The 14876-nt window shown below is 43.9% G+C and overlaps 1 protein-coding gene and 1 pseudogene across 2 annotated transcripts in view; both read right to left on the bottom strand.

The window, feature by feature from the left end:
* The window catches only part of NOX5 (NADPH oxidase 5), a 36145-nt gene extending 27857 nt beyond the window's left edge, over positions 1 to 8288 (bottom strand). Inside the window, exons 1-4 of one of the 2 annotated variants that reach the window (XM_054451455.1) lie at positions 8165 to 8288; positions 6453 to 6603; positions 3034 to 3244; positions 1580 to 1814 (exon numbers count right to left, since the gene is read on the bottom strand). In XM_054451455.1, the coding sequence (XP_054307430.1) occupies positions 1580 to 1814; positions 3034 to 3244; positions 6453 to 6603; positions 8165 to 8284 (717 nt within the window). In that variant the 5' untranslated portion in view covers positions 8285 to 8288. Of the gene's footprint in view, positions 1 to 1579; positions 1815 to 3033; positions 3329 to 6452; positions 6604 to 8164 lie in introns of both variants that reach the window. The other variant, XM_054451456.1, reaches the window with a different exon arrangement.
* Positions 8289 to 10774: 2486 nt separating this feature from the next.
* Positions 10775 to 12595, bottom strand: LOC129014264 (broad substrate specificity ATP-binding cassette transporter ABCG2-like; annotated as a pseudogene).
* Positions 12596 to 14876: the final 2281 nt, after the last annotated feature.

Below are 14876 nucleotides of genomic sequence, written 5' to 3'. Positions count from 1 at the left end.
GAGGATTGCTTGAGCCCAGGACTGCTTGACCCCAGGCGTTTGAGGTTACAGCAACCTATGATCACTCCACTGCACTCCAGCCTGGGTGACAGAGACCTTGTCTCAAATAAATAAATAAAATATCTCTGTTGACTTGGTGCCCTCATTTAGTCCATATGTCAGATGGGCACGTGTTGTGTTAGTTCTCGAGGTGCCTTGCAGGAGGACCAGACTTTCCCAAATGCAGAGTGGTTGACAAGGGTTCTCTCGTTGCTCATTTGCTTTCAGTATATTTATGTTTGCCAAGGATGTGGACTTGTAGGTTACAGTATTTGACTTTACCAAAACTAAGCTAATTACCCCTCACAGGAAGGACAAGTAGCTTTAAAAGTTTCCCAGCAGAGAAACCACAGATTGACTGTGGTGTTAGTAATGCAAGAGCAAGTGACCAAGAAAATAAATCACATGTCTCCCACTCCTGGAATGAAGTCTTTGTCAGCTCGTTGAGCCGTTAAGACAAAACCCACTTTAGGGATGGGTACCCCATTTTGCAAGATGTGATTATTACACATTGCATGTATCAAAACATCCCATGTATCAAAACATCCCATGTACTCCATAAATATATACACCTACTATGTGCCCACAAAAATTAAAATTAATAATTAAAAATAATAAAAATAAATTTAAAATAAAACCTGTAAAACCCACTCTAACGAGAAGCTGATGTCGAGAAGCGTATCTGAGCTAGAGATGGGCATCCCTGCTCATCAATGATCAATCTTCCCCTGTAGTTACTTTGTGCCGTAAGTCTATTAGCTAATGACAATACGGCATGCATATAAGCATAAGATGGCTTTTGTTTTAATGGTAGGAGTTGTGTGATCAAAAACTCTTGGAGGTCAGGCGCCGTGGCTCATGCCCGTAATCCCAGCACTTTGGGAGGCCGTGGAGGGCAGATCACCTGAGGTCAGGAGTTCGAGACCAGCCTGGCCAAAATGGTGAAACCCCATCTCTCTAAAAATATAAAAATTAGTTGGGCATGGTGGCGGTCACCTGTAATCCCAGCTACTGGGGAGGCTGAGGCAGGAGGATTGCTTGAACCTGGGAGGCAAAGGTTGCAGTGAGCTGAGATCGTGCCATTCCAGCTGGGCAACAAGAGCAAAATTCCGTCTCAAAAAAAAAGAAAAAAAAAACAAAACACCTCTTAGAGACCTCATCCATGAGCCAGAGAACCACATTCCAACTCCATGGTCTGGTATTCAAGGCCTCTTCTAGGGTTTCCTCTTGAAGGTGCACCTGCACAGGGGTCCACCATAGGGGAGTTGTGAAGATCAAATGGAGCGTGCTCAGCACCGTGCCTGGTGCATAGTGCACAAAAATGCCAGTTATGTTATTATTTACTGATTGTGTGACTGTGGACAAGCTACTGTCCCTCTCTGGGCGGCATCCTCCAACTCTGAGCGTTGGCCCAGCTGATTTCTAAGGTGCCACCCTGCCCTGGCATTCCAGCTGTCCTCTGTGGGTCGCTCTGTCTAGGAGGAGCCCACCTCGGCTCCTAATTAACATTTTCAGAGCACCGTGTGCTGGCAGAGCCTACCGCGATGAAGCTGCAGTCGAAGTTGAGGCACTGGCCGCAGCCCTTGGCCACCATGACGCTGGCGCCGAGGTCCCGGTGCGCGCTGGCCGCCAGCGCGAAGAGCAGCACGTGGAGGCCTGCGTTGGCGGCCAGGCAGAACAGCTGGCTGCGGTGGTTGTGCCAGTAGGCGCGGGTCAGCTGGCGCGGCCGGCGCGGGCGTGGGCGGGGGGCTGGGGCCGTCAGCCAGTGGGCAGCGCTGCAGGAGAGGCGGGTTCCGCTCAGAGAGGAGCGGTGGGGCGGGGACCACCCGTGTCTTAACTTAAAGACCCCCCTCCAGCTATGGCCGACCAAGTCTGGCAAGCAGGCCGGCTTTCTTCACACAAGGAAACAGAGAGGTCAGGTGGCTTGGTCACAGTCGCACAGCTCCGTGGAGCTGAAAGGGGACTCCGGTCTGCCTAATGCCACAACCACCGCTATTTTTATGACTTCTCTTTACTTTCCAATTTTAAAAGTGGCAGTCGAAAAGGATGGAAGAATCTGAAATATGTTTTGGTAAGTAAGCCCCAAGAAAGTTAATAGGCAGGTGCACAGTGCGGTGGCTCACGTCTGTAATCCCAACACTTTGTGAACCCAAGGCGGGCGGATCACCTGAGGTCAGGAGTTCGAGACCAGCCTGGCCAACATGGCGAAACCCGGTCTCTACTAAAAATACAAAAACTAGCCAGGCGTGGTGGCTGGCACCTATAATCCCAGCTACACGGGAGGTCGAGTCAGGAGAATCGCTTGAACCCGGGAGGCGGAGGTTGCAGTGAGCCGAGGTCATACCACTGCACCCCAGCCTGGACGACAGAGTGAGACTCCGTCTCAGAAAAAAAAAAAGTTAATACACAGGAAGAATGAACTACAAAACCGGCTCTATTCAGAGCCTGGAGTCGGACAGACTTGGGTCTTGCTGTTACACTCTTATTTTCTCCACAGCACTTATTAATTTTGTGCTTCTCTAGTTTGTGTGTTTATTGGTGTAAATGACATGTCTCTCCGTCTGGAATGGAGCCCCAGCAGGGTGGAGACCTCATTCACTGCATTAATCAGAACAGTGCCTGGTGCATAGAAGCTGCTCAAACATTTATTGCATAAATAACTACCTTTGTTAATTATTTGTGTGATCCTAGGCAACTTAACTTCAGGCGAAGTAATTTCCTTTTGTAAAACGAGTATTGCTATAAAATGCACTGGTATATGCAAAAGTGCTCAGCACACAGTAGGTGCCTCAGACCTTGAGTATCATGATTCTGCAGAGACACTGCAGGAAGTGGAGGCAATGAAGACAGCTGCCCTGCAGGACACTCAAGAGTGGGCTAAACTGGGGAGGGGCGGGGCAGGGCGGGGCGGATCCGCGGTGAGTTCCTGCCACACTTCCGACCAGGAGTCTAACTCCGCCGCGGACAGTGCCAATGCCCGAGACCCGGCCGTACCTGATGGTCAGGTTCTCCATGACTCCGGGGAAGCGCTGCAGCTCGTCCCGGAGCTCCTCGAAGGTGATGGCCCCGTTGCCGTCCGCGTCGGCCGATTCGAACAGCGCCAGCGTCAGCTGGTCCAGCTTCTCATCGGGCAGCGAGATGGCGCTCTCGCGCAGACACGACTGCAGCACAGTGCGCAGCTCATCCGGGTCAATGGAGCCGCTGCCTGTGCCGAGTGGGGATGAAGCCCAGTGGGGGCCTGCCCCAGCACCCCATTCTGTACCTGCAGACGTCCCCTGCCATGCACACACTGCAAGAAGTGGTGGGCCTCTTCTGTTTACCCACCTCCAGCTTTCTGCCAGTCAGCTCTCCTTGGGGGTATAGACCATGGAACTGAAGGACCAAATGTCACCCTCAGCTCAGAAACCTTCCATGTTCCCGACTGCCTAGCTCAACAGCAATGGTCGCCTCCCCACGGGTGGAGAATCTTTGGCTTCAGTGGATGCCTGTCTCCAGAATCTGTAGATCCCTAAGTACTACTCAGCCTCCAAGACTATCTGCCCAGAAAATACACCTGCTTACTTATCTATAAGGGGCTGTGTTCCCACAGCCACAATTATCCAAAGGCACACTGTATGTGGGTTAGTGCTGAGGGAGTGTGCCTTGTTGTTCAACTTGGAGCAAATGCTCTGTTTATCATGTTGTCTTGAGAGGGGCCACAGCTAGGCATTCCAGCCCAGCGGTGTGGCCTTATGTAAACATGGGTGGTTGAAAGTGATGGGATAAGGAAGCCAAAACTACCAACAGAGATGAGATTTTTCTGTATTTATTTTATTCTTCCTGAGCAGCAGAGCCCGTGATTAATGATTTCTTGGCCTGCTTTGGATATGGACACACCCAGTGTGGCATCCTGCTCCCGCCCCTCCTTAACTGTGCAATAGTGGGCTCTAAGTCCTCTGGGGTAGTGGACCTCACTTTGCTCATCTCTAAAATGAGAGTAATCATTTCTCCCTCTCAGAACTGGTTCAAGGAAATTCGATAATGGTAAAACACCTAATGCAGTATCTGGAAGAAGGAAATTGCATATACATGGAAATTCTCAGTGGTGTTGTGGTCATCATTCCGGCACAAGACGAAGTCCATAATCACATTACGATGCAGAATCTATTAGAGTATATTATACCACTCTCCAGTCACACCACCTGTTCTGCTTTCCTAGTCAACAGCCACAATGGCAGCAGGTTTCTGGACTCATCCAGAGGACCAGTCTCCCCCTGGCCCCTTCATGGCCTCTTCTATCTGCTTTAATCTCTCCGTTGGCCAATTTCAAATCCAGGGTCCTCCTTCACAATAATTCTCATGTACACATTCTCCTTCCTTCTCCCTCTAACCTTCCATTCTACTGACTCTAAGAATATCGCATCCCTGGGTAAAGCCAGCTACCTGTTTTCTGCCCTCCCGCACCAGGGCAGCAAAATGAACATTGCTGAAGAAAAGCTTTTCAGAATGCAGGTCCATCCCTGCAAATCCCTTGCTCAACACTCTTTGATGGCTCCCCATTGTGCATAAGTTAACTAATTTAACCTTCATCTCAACCCCATAAGTATGAATTATTATTATCATAATTCATATTTGATAAATAGAGGTACAGAGAAGTTAAGCAACTTGTCTAAGATCATATAATAAGTGATGGAACTGAGATTTGAACTTAGGTAGCTTGTGCTTAGAGTCTTAAATACTACACGATGCTGCATGATACATGCAGTGGAGTATAATGCAGCCACTGAAAATGACACTATAAGTACAGTGAGTTACCACTTCACACCCATTAGGATGGCTATTATCAAAAAGCAGAATATAAGGCCGAGCACAGTGGCTCACACCTGTAATCCCAGCACTTTGGGAGGCCAAGGCGGGTGGATCACTTGAGGCCAGGAGTTCGAGACCAGGCTGGCCAACATGGTGAAACCCTATCTCTACGAAAAATACAAAAATTAGTGGACATAGTGGTGGGTGCCTGTAGTCTCAGCTACTCGGGAGACTGAGGCTGGAGAATCACTCGAACCTGGGAGGTGGAGGCTGCAATGAGCTGAGATCATGTCACTGCTCTCCAGCCTGGGCAACAGAGCAAGACTCCATCTCAGAAAAAAAAAAAAAAAGCAGAAAATAAGTGTTAGCAAGAATGTGGAGAACTTGGACCACCTGTACATTACTGGTAGGAATGTAAAATAATGCAGCCACTGTGGAAAACAGTATGGCGTTCCTCGAAAAATTAAAAATAGAATTACCATGCCATCCAGCAATTCGCCTTCTGGATATATACCCGGAAGAATTGAAAGCAGGAACTCAAACAGATATCTGTGCACCAATGTTCATAGCAGCATTAATCACGATAGTTAAAAGGTAGAAACAGCCCAAATGTCCACTAATTGATGAATGGATAAACAAAATATGGCATATACCTACAATGGAATATTATTCAGCCTTAAAAAGGAAGAAAATTCTGTCACATGCTATGACACGGATGAAGCTTGAGGATACTATACTAAGTGACATAAGCCAGATACAAAATGACAAATATTGTATAATCCCACTTAGATGAGGTGCCTAGAAAAGTCAGATTCTTAGAGACAGAATGTATGAATAGAATGGTGGTTGCCAGGGACTAGGGGAGGAGGCATGGGGATTCAGTGTTCAGTGGGCAAGGAGTTTCAATGGAAGGATGAAAAGGTTCTGGAGATGGAGGGTGGTGATGGCGGCACAGCAATGTGAATGTATTTAATTAATGCCACTAACCTGTACACTTAAAAATGGTTAAGATGGCAAATTTTACATTATGTATATTTTACCACAATAAAAATGACACTGTAAAGCAATATATTTTTACATTTCAAAATGTTCATTTTTGTAAGTGAAAAAGGGCAGTATGTATAGTATAATCCCATTTTGTTAACAAAAAAAAAGGTGTGTGGGGTGTGTATGTGCAACCAGTTAGAAGGCAATATAGCAAAATGTTACAGGTGATTTTTGTGTTCTTTTTTATACCACTCTGTATTGTCTAAAATGTTCATAGTGAGCTTATACTATGATGAAAAGGAAAAAACAACAGAGATTTTCTTTTTCAGACATAGAAAAGAACAGAAGAAGGTTCTGGCCTCTGGTAAGTTGAATAGAAGGCATTTGTCTCCTGTGCCAGAGTCCCTCCTTTTCTCCCTGCTGCCCCAGAAAGGGGGGCAGGGATCAGACAGAGAGACTGGGGACTAGGGGAGAGATGTGAGGAAAGGAAGTGTCAGCCTCACCTGGAGAAACCAGTCCCAGGCTGGGCTAAGGAGGCCGAGATGGCACCTCCAGGCCTGCCAAGGTTAAATTGCCAGTCCTCTCTGAGGACCCCACTGCTCTCCCCACCCCAGCCCACACCCAGGAAGAGCCCTTACCATCAATGTCATACACCTGGAAGAGGAATTTGAGTTTGTCCATGGGGCTGCCGTGGATGAGCAGGGTCAGTGCCTCCTGCAGCTCCTGGAGGGTTATGGTGCCACTTCTATCGGAGTCAAATAGAGCAAAGAATCGCTCTGCAAAGAAGGACTGTGGGCGAGAAGGGTGGAATACAGCACAGCTGTGGCCGCAGAGCCTGGGCTTTGAATTTGTTCACTGTCTCCCTGTGTCTAGGGTGCTGGCAGGGGGTGCACCACGGAGTGGCGGTATTCAGGCAGGACTCAGGTGCCTGAACACCCATCGTGATCCACTGTAGCGGAAGACTTGTTCTGATCCCTGCAGTAAGGATGGGCTTGGTTTGGGCTTCAGGCCTTCAGGCACTGGGCTTCGTAATTTGCATGGGCTGTCTGCCCGCTACATACAATCACCCCCATCAGCCTTTAAATCCCAGCCTCTAGGTGGCCCCTTAACCAACATGGGAAAGGGGCAGACAGAGGGTCCTCCTGCGGGCTCCTTTCAGCCCTGTCTCACCCCACTTGGGGTGAGCACAAGGGATGAGTGAATCTGGGAAGGACTTATAGATTCCACTGGAAGATCTGAGTCCTTTCTTTTGCTTCTTCTTAAGGCTGCCTTTGTTTTATACTTAAGTCTTGTTCTTAATCACCAGTTCACTCATTCATTCACTGAGCAGTCTTGTGCTGTGTAGCCTCTGCCTGCCAGATCTGGTGTTAGACCCTGGGAGCACAGAAATTAAGAAGACAGGCTTGGATGGGTGTCCTAAAGATGCTGTGTCCTGGGATGCTCCCCTCAAGGCAGGGGGAGGACCCTGTGGAGCTCTAGTGTCTGACTTAATAAAACTATGAGGGGTTTACAAGTATGAGGTATAGGCAGAAGTCCGCTGTGGACTGACAACCTTGCCACCTTGCCTTGGCTTTCTTCTTCTTCCCCAGGATCCCTGGGTAGTACCTTTATCACTGTCTACTGTTCCAAATGCTCTTTGTCTTAAAATGTTTTACACCCTCCCATTTGGATGGGATTGTCTCGTTAGGCAGAACGGGATTTTTTCCTTCCCCATATTTGCTATGGGAGGAGGCGTGGCATTAGAGTTCTGAGTAGCATCCCAAGGACCATCAGGGGAGGGTCCTTCTGATTCAAGCAGGGCATTCAGATGCTCATCGGCTAGTCGCTGTCAAGGACCAGGCCACTATTCAATGCCAGTCCCGAGGACAGCTGGGAGAGGCTGGCATTTCAGGCTCAGTCTTCCCTTCTCTGCTGATGTCTCCTCTGTGTGTCAGGGCATGCAGGCTGTGTGGGGAGGGCAGGGTAGCTGTGGAGCCTGGAGGACTGGGAACAGTGTGCCACGGCAGACAGGGCTTTAATGGGTATAGACCATTGACAAGCTTATCTTGAGAGGAAGCTTAAGTCAGAGCATCAGCTCTGCCCATGAGCCTAGTGGAAATTGTGAGGTTAATCGTATTGCTTAAGATTTGACAAGCTACTGACTTCCAACTTCATGTGTTGTTTTGAAGACCCAGGAGGCCATGACTATTAAGAGGAATGGGAGGGTGCCAGAAACATCCCGCCAGCCCGCTACAAGGTGGAGACCTCAGGAACCCCAGGGAGCTCCCTTTCCCTCCTTGTAAGGGCTATGCCCTGAGAACCAGGCCACATAACTATAAATGCAGGGCTTCCACCTTGGCCCAACACTTGCCTCTTTTACATGCAGAGCTGCTTTGAATTCTTGCAGGCTGATCTCCCCATCTTCTCCCGCAATGGTCTTAAACTGCTGAGTCACCCACCGGAGCCACCTGGCATCCTCCTCGGCACTCATGGTGCTGGGAGGCAAAGGAAACAGGTTTATGGGCTTGGGGTGGCCAAAGCCTTATGAGGTCTCATTGTGGTCGCAGGGCCTCTGCCTTGCTCTAACTAGGGCCCTGAGCCTCCCTGAGTTGAATCAGGTCAATCAGTTGTGGCTGTGGATTGGAGCTTCCCACAGCCGTTTCTCCTCCTCCCTATGCCTCAGTCTCTTCCTCTTATCCTGAGTTGGCCGGCCCAGGCTTGCTTCTCTTTAGGTTCTGAAATGACAGGGCCCGAGTGAGGTGGACCCACACTGTGGGGATCAGGTCAGAGAGTGGCATGCTGCGACTGCATTAATTAACATCATGACAACAATGACTTTCCATCTTGTGTTTACACAGATCTTTACTGCTTTCCAAATATTTCCCACCACCACTACTTCCTTTGGTCTCTCTGACAGCCTGGTGGGCCAGGAGATTTTGCAGAGAAGAAATAGGCTCAGAGCAATTAGGTAACTTAGCTAAATGTATTCAGCAAGTTAGAGACAGAGATAGAGTTCAAATTCAAGTCCAGCGTTTTCTTCCATTCTGCCGCAAAGCCTCCACCCTCTGCTTAAATGCTTGTAGTACAAGATGGACCAAGTCAGGATTCAGCCCTCAGGTCTTAACTCTTCAGGCCCAGGTTGTCTTCTATGATGTCACCAGGGTACTGGCTGTCTAAAACCCTCACAGATGGGCTGTCTGTACTATGATCTAAACAGAGGTGAGTGATGAAATTAGGACACTTCCGTAGCATCAGGACCCAGGAAACCAACATTGAGGCAGTGAGTGAGGAGTTACAGATTCTTGTTACTATAAATGACTCCCTGGGAGAATGGCCTTGTCTATAGCTCATGAGTGTAACATAACCCTAAATGATTTAGCTACAGTAATCCTCATTCTTTGTGGATTTTGTATTTGCAAACCTGCCTACTTCCTAAAATTGACGTGTAACCCCTGAATCAGTACTCACAGCCCATCCGTAGTCATCTGCGGACATGCACAAAGCAGTGGAAACTGAGTCACCCAATGGCTTGTTCCCCACTGAGGCTGAGCAAGGCGACAATGCCTGCCTTCTTGTTTCAGCTCTCAGACAGTAAGTGTCCTTTTCATGATCTATCTAGTACTATATTTTTCACATTTTTGTGCTTTTTGTTGGTGTTTTCACTGTTTAAAACGGCTCCCAACCATAATGTTGCAGTGCTGTCTAGCGTTTCTAAGCAAGCAAAGGCTGTACTGTGCAGTATGGAGGAAATATGTGTTAGGAAAGCTTCATTCAGGCGCAAGTGACAGTGCTGTTGGCCATGAGTTCAATGTCAACGAATCAACAATACATATTTTAAAGGTGTCTTTAAATAGAAACACACATAAAACAAGGCGACTTATTGATCGTTTGACAAAAATATTGTGCCCTGAGGCTCACATGAGCCTCTCTGTATTTCCTTCTAAGAACAATGGTTCTGAATTCACTAATTCAGTGTTTGCAGTGACTTTATAGAACATAAATGAGAATTGATTTTATTTTTAAAGACTAAATAAATATTAAAAATAAATGTAATAGTTTTCACATAAGCAACTAGACAAAGAATAAAATACATATCACACAAATGTAAGTACATACTACTAAATATAAAGTCAGAAATTAAGGTATTAGAAAACCAAGAAAAGTCAAAATGATACATTTATTTCAAGTATGGAAACGGTTTTACAGATGTATGCATATAATACTTCTCCCTTATCTGTGGGGGATACTTTTTAAGCCCCTTAGTGGATGCCTGAAACTGCAGATAGTAGCAAACCCTATACAGACTATGTGTTTCCTATATAATACATACTTATGATAATGTTTAATTTGTAAATTAGCTACAGTAAGAAATTAACAATAACTAGTAATAAAATAGAACAATTATAACAATATATAACAATATACTATAATACAAGTTATGTAAATGTGGTCTCTCTCTCTGAAAATATGTGATTTTACTGTACTCACCCTTGTTCTTCTTGAGATCTGTGGATATGATAACCGAGACAGCGACTAAGTGACTGAGGAGTGGGCAGCGTGTATAGCGTGGATTCACTGAACCAAGGTGGGACAGAGCAGAAAGGCTCGAGATTTCATCAGGCTACTCAGAATGGCTGCAATTTAAAACCTATGAATTGTTGATTCTAGAATTTTTCATTGGATATTTTTGACCTTGGTTGACCATGGGCAACAAACCATAGAAAGTGGAACCGTGTATAACAGGGGGCTATACTGTCTCTCGACACTCATCAAATTATTATTTTCCTTTTTCTTTATTTTTTAAAAATTATGGTCCTATTTTTTATGTGAGGACACATCATAGTAAATTAAAGGGAAATGTAAGAATATTTTAAAAGAAATAACAATTTTAGGTAGGCAAATCAGGAAGATAACAATCAAACAAGCCACGGCTATATGATTCTTCCACAAGCCCCAGGGTAAGACATTGATGCCTGGTTTGTCAAATATTCCTTGCCAGTACATATTGGGTAGCCACAGGTATTGTTTACTATTTCACTGAGTCCTGGGCAGAAGTTTTGTTCTAAAAATTCATTAGACAGCAAAGCTGTAAAACTGGAATGCTGAAGTACTTAAACCATAACAGCCAAGATGCAATGGTTGCGAGATTTACTAATAGACCTGAAAAAACCATCATAAACACAAAAGAGATGGTCATGAGAAGCATTGCTATGGAAACCACACTGACCTGCTGCTATGGCCAGTGCCAAATAAGTCACCATCATGAGGGTAAACATCATGATGATGAAGGTGTCCACCTTTGTCTTTAATCCTAACAAGATTAGGATTATTATACAGCATTATTTTTATAATGCATGTATTATTATAGAGGTAAATATAATACTTGGTAACATCTTCCTGGTAGTAAATTAGATAACAGTTTTCCAAAGAAATAAGATGACACTCTGTAGTATCCACTAATATATTTGTGTATAAAGAGCTTCTCTAGCACAAAGAGCTCTATGACTGACACACTGCTGAAACACCGGCTGGTGGTCAAGAAGACAACCCTGGCTCTATTCGGGATTTCAGTAGAATCATTTTTTAGCCCAAAGTAAATGGCACCTATAATCAGCCTCAGTATGGTTGTGACAATTACCTGAGCTATAGAGGCCTGGGATTTACCCAGCAAGTTTTTGAATAAATGCATGGAAACCCATCTGAGAGAAGGAAGTGGCATAGGTGATCTTGAAAGCTGAGATCCTCTTCTTTTTCTTACCCTCTGAGAGTTGATCTAATTCAGCTTTTGTTTCTCTGTTGAAGGAGGAGTTGACGTAAAACTCAGCTAATTTTTCTGTGAGTGGCTTATCTCTCTTAGTGGTCTCTACGGTCTCCGTGGCTTCACAGTCTTCTTCCTCTCTGTTTAATACCACAGCAGTGAATCTCCATTAATGACACCGAGGAAGAAGTCTGCAGGGTTATTATGGAACTCACAGTGGTAACCAGTTGATGCAAAGTACCCCAAGCCCTCCTAAGCAGGCCCATGGAACATTCCTCTTCCTGAGGCCAATAAGGTGAGGCTATCAGACAACTTGAAGTTGGAATATCGAGGCTGGTGAATGGGAAGAAGATGATTGTTCATCCCTGCTTAGACATCCTTTTCGGGAGCGAAAAGGTCAGCATTTGCTGTGCTTGAGCCCAATCCAGTTGTGGGCTCATCCAGAAACAAGATGAGAGGATCAGTAATAGGCTCCATTCCTATACTAGTCCTTTTTCTTTTTCCTTCTGACACACCACAGATAAACTGAATTCTAACCTTGAAATCTGCTGCTTTATCCAGACCTAACTCTTGAATGACCATATTTATCTATTCATTTTTTTTCACGATTCATCACAGTTGTTGGAAGCTGAAGAGCTTCTGAGAACTGTAAATGTTCTCTCACTGTTGGGGTGCTCATCATGACATCATCTTGTACCATGTAACCTTAATTACACTTGAAATTGGCAGGTTGAGGTGCTGTGTTTATCAGAACATCTCCAGATAGTCCATGTGGGTCTTTCCTTGAAACTAGGACATCTAATAATGCCTCCACTTGTGGGTCCCAGAATGGCATTGAGGCCAGGTTTCAGGATCCCATTGATATTCAATTGTATTTCTTTCTCAACTGGTTTTTGACCATGTAGAAAGCTGCTCTTCACTTTTTCTTGATAACAGATGTTATGAAAGCACAGCTCTTTCAGTAAATGCTTTCAGGTCTTTGGAGGTCATCTTGGGTAAGCCATTGATGTTTCCTTGTGACATTGGGACATTACTGGAAGACATCTGGAGAGTTTCTGCCTTTCTTTCCAGATACACACTCTCAGAGCAAATGGCTTTCACTATTTACTCACTCTGCTTAATAGCACTTGGATTTAACCAAAGTTTCCAGTCTCAGGATCCATGTGCTCAGAGGCAGAACATTGACAATCATTGATATAAATGTTGAGATGAGTCAGCTGGACCTTCCAAACAAACCCTAAAGAAGCAGCTTCCACTTAATAATGCCACCAAGCATGTGCACTGTGCTTTCTAAATCACGAAGAGCTTTCACAAATTCTCCCAGGCTCCTCTCCAGGCTGCCTCCTTCCATGTCAAAGTATCCATTTTAAATATGCAGATTATGGTACATCAATTATGCCTCAATATAGTGAAAAACAAGTTGGTTTTTTGAAAAAACTAAGAAGAAAAGCATGATTAAGGATAAAAGAGAGAACAAAACCCCCAAATATACATTAATACTGAGAAAGGCAATAGAACTACAGATAAGGAAAGGGCTACTGAAATATCAGAGTACTGTGTGCAAATGTTTGGTGGATTTAGAGAAATGAATTACCTCCCAAAGAAGGTAACAATCTGAACGGACCAATAATTATTTAAGAATTCAAAATGGCAGTTAGGCCGGGTGCGGTGGCTCACGCCTGTAATCCCAGCAATTTGGGAGGCCGAGGCAGGCGGATCATGAGGTCAAGAGATCGAGACCATACTGGCCAACATGGTGAAACCCCGTATCTACTAAAAATACAAAAATTAGCTGGGCGTGGTGGTGCATGCCTGTAGTCCCAGCTACTCGGGAGGCTGAGGCAGGAGAATCACTTAAACCCAGGAGGAAGAGGTTGCAGTGAGTCGAGATCACAGATGCCATCTCAAAAAAAAAAAAAAAAAAGAATTCAAAAGGGCAGTTAAATGTTAACCATTGAAAATAATGTCAGGGCCAGCTTGTTTTTAGAGCTGAGTTCTATCTAATCTTCAAAGAATGATAAACCCAATGGTAAACCATCTTAGATCATAGAAAGAGATAGTAAGATTCCCAATTCATCTTACAAAGCAAGCATTACCCAAATCCAATGAAAAGAGCATACAAAAAGGAAATTCTATACAAGTTTAACTTATACAAAGCTTTAACTAAAATATAACCGAATTAAATCTAGAAGTTTACTTTAAAAAAAAAAACAAACCCAACCTTAGTTTAGTTAGAACCTAATTAGTTAGTTAGAACTTAGTTTAGTAATGTAAGGATGGTTCATCATTAAGACACCTATCAGTACAACTTTTGATATCAACAGATTAAAGAAGAAAAAGTTTTTATTATGTCAATAAATGCTAAGGAAGCACCTGATAAAGTTCAACATTCATTCTTAATTAAAACTATAAGAAAAATGGGAGGAAATTACCTAAACATAGCATAGATGTTTACAAACTGGTAATTTTCTCTCTTGTTCTATGACATTCGCAATGTTTATTTAGTTTCTCTAGTTTAATGCATTAAATTCAATCTCCAAATACTAGGTATTAGTGATGGCTAGTGTCTGGGCTCAAGGGAAATAGACCAAAATCAATGATCTATATCTATCTATATTTATATGCATATAAAAATTGATATCTATATCTATATATATATTCATATTTATTTACATCTTTACCATCTATCTTTTTAGCCAAAGCAGTTACAAATGGAAATTTTTAAAAATCGTATTTACAATTGTTATTAAAAGTTGGATAATTAAATAAATGCTTTTGGCAAAATGACTGTCTACACAGAAGAAAATAATTAGATAACTACAGTATACTATTTTATTTACATTTTCTGATCAAATTATAAATACCTAAATGTAAAAATACATAAAATAATGAGAATTAGCAGAAATTATAGGAAATTGTATCATCTTTAAGTAGGGGCACAAGATGGGAATCCCAAAAACATTAAGGAAAATGATCTGTAGATCTGCATATGTAAAAATTAATTTCTGCATAATAGAAGACAATACATTCAAAAGGCAATAGGCTGAAGGAAAATATTTGCAATAAGCATGATGGAATGGTCACACCTCTTATAAAATAATAACAACTAAAAGGGCAACCATAACAGTTAATGCTTTTATTAGGTATTGATAAATTGCAGCTGTGTTAGTGTTTTTTTAACATAGAAATCCTGCAAGTTTGATAGAAGCAAAAACAAACAGAAACCAGCAATGGAAAGTAGCAAAAGAAATAAAAGGACAGTTCATAAGCGAGAACTTATATTGGTTGATAAACATTTGAAAAGATATTCAATTCACTTCTCATG

Source organism: Pongo pygmaeus, chromosome 16, assembly GCF_028885625.2.
Source record: "Pongo pygmaeus isolate AG05252 chromosome 16, NHGRI_mPonPyg2-v2.0_pri, whole genome shotgun sequence".
Classification (NCBI taxonomy): domain Eukaryota; kingdom Metazoa; phylum Chordata; class Mammalia; order Primates; family Hominidae; genus Pongo; species Pongo pygmaeus.
Note: the sequence above shows the minus strand (reverse complement) of the source record. Positions and strands in the feature narration are given on the sequence as shown.